This window comes from Oryzias melastigma, unplaced genomic scaffold, assembly GCF_002922805.2.
Source record: "Oryzias melastigma strain HK-1 unplaced genomic scaffold, ASM292280v2 sc01304, whole genome shotgun sequence".
Taxonomy (NCBI): Eukaryota; Metazoa; Chordata; class Actinopteri; order Beloniformes; family Adrianichthyidae; genus Oryzias; species Oryzias melastigma.
In genome coordinates this window covers 521-6,785 of record NW_023417888.1, presented here as the reverse complement: position 1 = coordinate 6,785, position 6,265 = coordinate 521, and the positions used below count along the sequence as shown (strand labels likewise).

Sequence of the window (6,265 nt, the reverse complement as noted above, 5' to 3'; positions counted from 1 at the left end):
TATGAGCAAAACACTGTGTTTTAGACCACAAGTGGTTAAAACGTATATTTTCCTAAGAGTTTGGAAGATTAATGCCTTTGAGTTTATATAGATGTTCATTTAATTAAGTTTAGGTCGACCGAGCATTAGCATTAGCATTAGCCATCCTGTAGGAAATCCCATTATAAGTTAGCATCAAGTTAGTGGACTGTAGCTTTATGTGTTATCGATTTAAACATACATGAGAGGTGAAACAAAAGCCAGATTCAATGACCAAGGCTTTTGACATGAAGCTTATGTTGTCATGGATGTTAAGAGCCTTGGTATCCATCCATCTTTGTGCTTGAATCATATCAGTTGTCTCATCACGTGCTAAGTCATATCACGTCATTTAAACAAAGAATTTTATCAACTCATGCAGCATAATGTCTAGTTTTACTCATATCTATGTGCATCTACACTCAAGAATTACACAAACTTTAGGAGGAAGTAAGCAGCTGCCATTTAAGTAGTTAGACAAGCATAACATTAATTTGATGCAGGCAGCCAGCAAAGTGAAATCACCGTTGAATGGCAACTAGGGCTGCCACGATTAGTCACGACTATGTGGATTATAAAAATAGTCAACCAATAATTTCTAATTTAATAGTCGATTAATCTTTTTTTTTTTTTTTTAATCTCAAAACTGTGGTGCACTTTGATGCAAATGAATAGACTTCGTGGATGTAACCGTCTGACCCGATGACCATGACTTGATCTGGAAGATTTGGCTCCAAGAAAGTCAGGAAAAACAAACTAGATCCACTGAAGTTAATTTGGGTCGAAAAATCACCTTAATTGGAAACGGGTAATTCTAGTTTGAAAGTCATTGGTTATATTCGGTACAAAAGGCTGTGCACCCACATGATTTTTATCCCTGAAAGATTTCAGTTGGTTTTTCACTTGCGTTTTACAGGTCACAGTAAAGATGGGAAAAGTTTTGAAATTTCTGTCCTTTGAAAACTCGGCATAAGTGTGTAGACTTTTTATATCCACTGTATCCTACAGTGATGTTATGAAATATACCCTGATTTAGTTAGATAAATATCTCATAAAAACTTCCATGGAGCATCTCAAGTGCACACATGAACACAACATTTTGTTGCAATGATGTTCATCTTGTTTTACGACTTAGTCTCAGATGCTTTAACTTGTAAGACTTGTATTCCTGTTGTACTATATGATATGAAGATGTTTAGATGAACTGGTATGATCGCACAACTGACACGGTTTCTTCACTTTCTGCTCGTGTGTGGGCGGTTCAGGTTCCACCGCTCTACATTCCATAACACCGCTGTACATTTAATACCTGCTCAACTCAGACACTCTCAACTCATTTTACATTCCTTATTAGACACAGAGCAAACATGTTATTTACCCTCAAACAAAAATGGAGTTTATTCAAATAAACTCCTAGTATGTCCTCAGAACAATTAGATCAAGAAACTCTCAGATTGTGTGTTTGATTGGCTGATAGAACAAAAGTGCAATGTCACAGACATTGTCAGATTTCAGTTATGATCGTGAAGCAACCGTTTACGTGACTGTCAGAGCTTTCCAAAGCACGCAAACTCATGATGGCCTCGTCGACTGAAATAGGACTTTTCTCCAAAGTTCTGTCATTTCCCACTCTGACAAAAGATTACTCCTATTACTTTATTTATTTATTAGCTTGAGAAAGATTTATGACATATTTTTACAATTTCTAGAACCAAAGGGGTTGCAATTGCACAAAATTATTTTTGACTTCCAGACTGCAGAGCAAATGGAAGTGACTTTTTGCCAAAATTAACATCAAATAATAAAAAAAAAATAAAAAAAAATAAAAAAGTCAAATTTGATTTACGATTTATAAACTGTTTGGAGTCATTTAGAGCTGTTTTTGTTAAAGATATCTGTCGATCTTGTTTCAAATTAAATACGCCAAGAAGTTTATTTACACTTTTTTCTTATTTTGGTGAAGCGGTAAACCAGCTCAACAAAAAGTCTGAAAAACTTCCATCTTGTTAGGTCAAGAGCCGATTGAAAAACACAGATGTAACAGTCACACCCACAGACGCAAAATATTACGTGCAATGCTTTTATTTCCTGCATCCCAGAACAGAGGTGTAATTAACATCCTCAACTTGCTGTTTTCCTGAGCCGCTTGGTGCAGGGGAAGATTACCAGAAGAAAAAAAGGATTTTTTACATTTTTTATTTCTTCATCAGTTTGGTAAGTGATTTTCTTTCTTTTAAAACTGATGCGTTTTATATGTGCTACATGTCCCTTTTATATTTTATAGATAAATTTATTCTAATTTACTTTCACTTTTACTTGTATTTCATTAGAAGTAGATTGCAAGCGAAAGCATCATGGGATTAATTAAAGATTTCATGGCTGTCTTTGTTCTGTTGGGATCCATGGTTTTGATATTTTTGACAACTAATGAGTGGCAATTTCATCAACAATTTACAGGTAGGTGGAGAAAATCATTCATTTCTTTGACAATTACAACTGTGTTTACAGCAATAAAAATAAATCATATATTTTTCATGTGAAATTGAACTGTTCCTGTTGAGGTTTTATATATGTAACATGAATAGAGCGTCCATGTATTTTGTTTCTATTTACAATTTGCATATTTTAGACATAATTTCACTTCAAAAAGCAGCTAGAGTAAAATTATATACAAACATAATTTATTCATTTTACAGAATTTAAACTGAAGACCTTCTTTGTTTGTTTTGCAGCACAGATGTCTACACAAAGTCAAAAGCTAAGAAAGGATCTTCTGATCAAACACTGTGCTGGTGTGAACCAAAGTTTAGTTGACTTCAATAAAATTGACTTGACGAACTTTATTGTGGATGACAAAAATGGCATCATCTACTGCTACGTTCCCAAGGTGATAAATCTTTTGAAGATGCATTCATTCTTGAAGATCCCAGTATTAACACTTTTGTTTTCTGCAGGTGGCATGTACCAACTGGAAGAGGACTTTGCTTGCTTTAAAACACGATGAACCATATCCTAACCCCATGTCCTTTAAAGGTGACTGGGTTCACCAAGTTGAAAGATTCCAGTTTCTGAGACAATTTCCACTGGCAGAGAGAAAGGTCAGTCGGTGCTGCAACATTAAGAATTCCCTAAGAACTATTAAATAGAGGACTGATGTGTATTTATTTGTTCTGAAGGCCAAACTAAAGCACTACACCAAGTTCCTGTTTGTCCGCGATCCGTTTGTGCGCCTCATCTCCGCCTACCGAGCCAAGATGCTGAAATATGACCAGTATTTTTATGATGGCTATGTGAGACACATTTTGCAAAGTTATGAAAAACAGAGTAATTTACCAGTTGGCTACAAAGAGGCTATGGAAAAGGGTGTCCATCCTTCATTCCATAACTTCATTCAGTACATAGTGGATCCACGAACAGAGAGATATGCTCCATTTGAGCCCCACTGGAGGCAGATGTTTCGCATGTGCCACCCCTGCCTCGTTGAGTAAGGACATTTTTACCAAAAGTAACAAACATAGCATACAACTTTGTCTTAAATTGAGAAAAAAAAGACATATTTTTCCCTTTCTTCTCAGATATGACTTTGTTGGCCATCAAGAGACTCTTCAAGAAGATGCTCAGGAGCTGCTGAAGATGTTAAAGCTGGAAGGCGAGATCAAGTTTCCTCCTTCAAATAAAAATATGACTTCTACTGATTCTGTTAAGGACTGGTTTCAAAGTGTACCACTGGAAGACAGGAGGAAGCTGTACAAGGTTTATGAAAAGGACTTTCAACTTTTTGGCTACAGTAGGCCAACCGAACTTCTGGATGAATGATCTGATGTTAGGACTTTACCAATACTCCCAGATCTTGAGATCGAACTGCCTTCAAACATAAAACATATTAAACAGTTTTTGGCTAAAGGACTATGTGCCAAATAGTAGGTGAGTTGGTTCATGGCAACACAAATGAATTTGAATAGAGGTACATTTGCTAGTTTTTCTAGTTCTCCAACCACCATGATTAAAAATGTCTTAGTAACATGCACTTGTACAGGAACTGACCTGTATGGGTGCTGTGGGTTTTGGTTGTCCGGGTCCATGGAGGGCCATAAACAGGAGAGACTGCATCCTAACCCTTGTGCTATCCTAGGTATGATGACGTAGAGAGTAAGGTCATCTAGACCCCACAATGATTTTAGATTTTCACTGGTGTCCAGGGCAGACATGACATCCTGTCCACCGTTCCACATTTGTCAAGGAATGGACAACACGTCAATATAAGGCTTGGGTCACCTGGACCCTTAGATAGCACAAGTGTAAGCATTTTGTGAAGTATTTGCAAGGATAATGTAAGTTGCACGCATTTAGGATGTATGGGTAATGCCAACTTGAGTCGTTAGTAGGGTGCGTGTACTGGCTACTTACTAACCTCACGCAAAGACAAGTGATACCTACATGTCTATGTCAACTACTCTGTCACTGGTGCTTGTTGGAGGCCTTCACTTTATTACTTTTTTTCTATGAAGATCTTTGTTTTAGTTCTTAAGTTTTTTTTTTGCAAAATACTTCATTATGCTACTGACATATTAAATGTGTTTTATAAATAAAGTTTGATTTGATTTAAAACTGTTTATCAGTGTGTTCAAGCCATTAACTGTACAGTGTTCCCTTGTTTATCGTAGGACTTAACGTTCTAAAAATAACCCGCGATGGGTAAAATCTATGAAGTAGGATTATAGTTGTATTAAGGCTATAAGATTTCTCACTGCAACAATTGATACATTTTCTTCTGACAGACATGGACATTTTGAGAGTTTTCTTACTGGTTAAACTCTCAAAGTTCAAAGCTTCCTAGAAGAATAAGTCCAGTATTATAGAATCAAAACAAGCTTTTCAAGGTTTTAGCTTTATATTTACAGTGTATGCAGATGGGTGTTGTGAAACCCCATCCTAAGTAAGTCTTTTGAGTTCTTCATTGTCTGGCCGTCTGCTTTGTCATCGTTTTGTTTCATCTGTGGGTTTTAGTCATGTTTACTTTTCTGCCACCAAGTCCAGTCTTCTGCATATTGGTTCCCACACAGGGCCGGCCTTGGGCATGGGCAACCTAGGCGGCCGCCTAGGACGCCATCTGTTGGGCGGGGTGCCAAATCACAATGACACAGTTTGACACATTACTCATTTCATGTACAAAATATCAAAGTAATACTTAAGAAACTTAAATAAAATAAATCAAAAGTTTGATTCAATCAATAACTCTGCAGTGCAGCGCCCTCGAGAGAAACACGGAGTCAAAGCAGAGGTGTTTGAGTTTTATAAAATTGCTTGGAAATTTACTTGCCCCTACATCTTGGTTGAAAAAGATGAATTTACCTGGCAATTTTTTTTTCTTCAACACCTCAGCAGTTAAAATTATATAGTTTGTCAATTTTGGTGATACAGAGTTGGTTTTGCAACTGAAGAAGTAAGCTTTTTTATGCCTGACTTGCCAACATTTTCTTGTGTTGGTGGAAATGTAACTATGTAGTTTGAGACAAGAGAGTCAAATTTCAGGTAATGAAACAGTATTGCATTGCTGCTCATCGTGCAATGTTTTATTTCAACTCCTGCAGATGTTCGTTTTTTTTAACCAGCTTGTTTGAAAAACCCAAACCAGAACCTGATTCATTTAAGATAAATCCAGTCTATTGGCGGTATGCCCCGGCTGAGCTGTGACTTGGACATTTCTGTAATTAGCTCCATCTTGCTTTGAGACTGTGGTTTAAAATACTCACAGGACTGGTTTTTGCTGTATTTTTACAAATCTGATCAGATTAGATAAAGATTCCACTGTCATCGATGTTTCACTACCTGCTATGTCCAAGAAGAGCCCAGTTTTTCCTACCTTCCTTTCTCAAACCCAACTGACTACACACAGAATGTGTCACATGTTCAGGAACACCCTGAATGAGCTACTCTAGCATACACTGGACTGCTGCTACCCCATACTAGCCCATGTACTCACAGTTGGAAGATGCTTGGTGTGAGATGTGAACGTGATCCAAAATCCACCAATCTTTGCTCTTGGCTGTTTCTTTCACATCTCTATTCAATATATGAAAGACTTGCTGTCATATAATCCCTGTCAGCCACAAACCACAGTTATTAATTTCTTCTTTACTGATTTGTCAAACTTCAATTAACTAGTTTTTTTTTTCAAAATATGACCAATTTTTCACAATATAATGCCGTAAAAAATATAACAATATGAATAAATGAAAATTGATTG

General features: G+C 36.7%; 1 protein-coding gene across 2 annotated transcripts; it reads left to right on the top strand.

Annotated features, from left to right (window-relative positions):
- Positions 1–1,962: 1,962 nt before the first annotated feature.
- On the top strand, positions 1,963–4,664 carry LOC112140687 (carbohydrate sulfotransferase 12-like). 2 transcript variants are annotated; one of them, XM_036211222.1, is made up of 6 exons: positions 1,963–2,232; positions 2,349–2,475; positions 2,751–2,905; positions 2,973–3,116; positions 3,195–3,502; positions 3,594–4,664. In XM_036211222.1, the coding sequence occupies exons 2-6, from the start codon at positions 2,373–2,375 to the stop codon at positions 3,832–3,834; spliced, it is 951 nt and encodes a 316-aa protein (XP_036067115.1). In that variant the 5' UTR covers positions 1,963–2,232; positions 2,349–2,372; the 3' UTR covers positions 3,835–4,664. The 2 variants fall into 2 exon arrangements, with proteins under 2 accessions (XP_036067115.1, XP_024119470.2); XM_024263702.2 differs by having other exon boundaries at positions 1,963–2,475.
- The last annotated feature ends 1,601 nt before the right edge of the window (positions 4,665–6,265 follow it).

Excerpts from the sequence above, each read along its gene's own strand:
- LOC112140687 (XM_036211222.1), top strand. The coding sequence starts at position 2,373 with ATGGGATTAATTAAAGATTTCATGGCTGTCTTTGTTCTGTTGGGATCC. Across the intron at positions 2,906-2,972 it reads TCTACTGCTACGTTCCCAAG|GTGGCATGTACCAACTGGAA; the intron begins GTGATAAATCTT and ends TGTTTTCTGCAG. Across the intron at positions 3,503-3,593 it reads TGCCACCCCTGCCTCGTTGA|ATATGACTTTGTTGGCCATC; the intron begins GTAAGGACATTT and ends CTTTCTTCTCAG.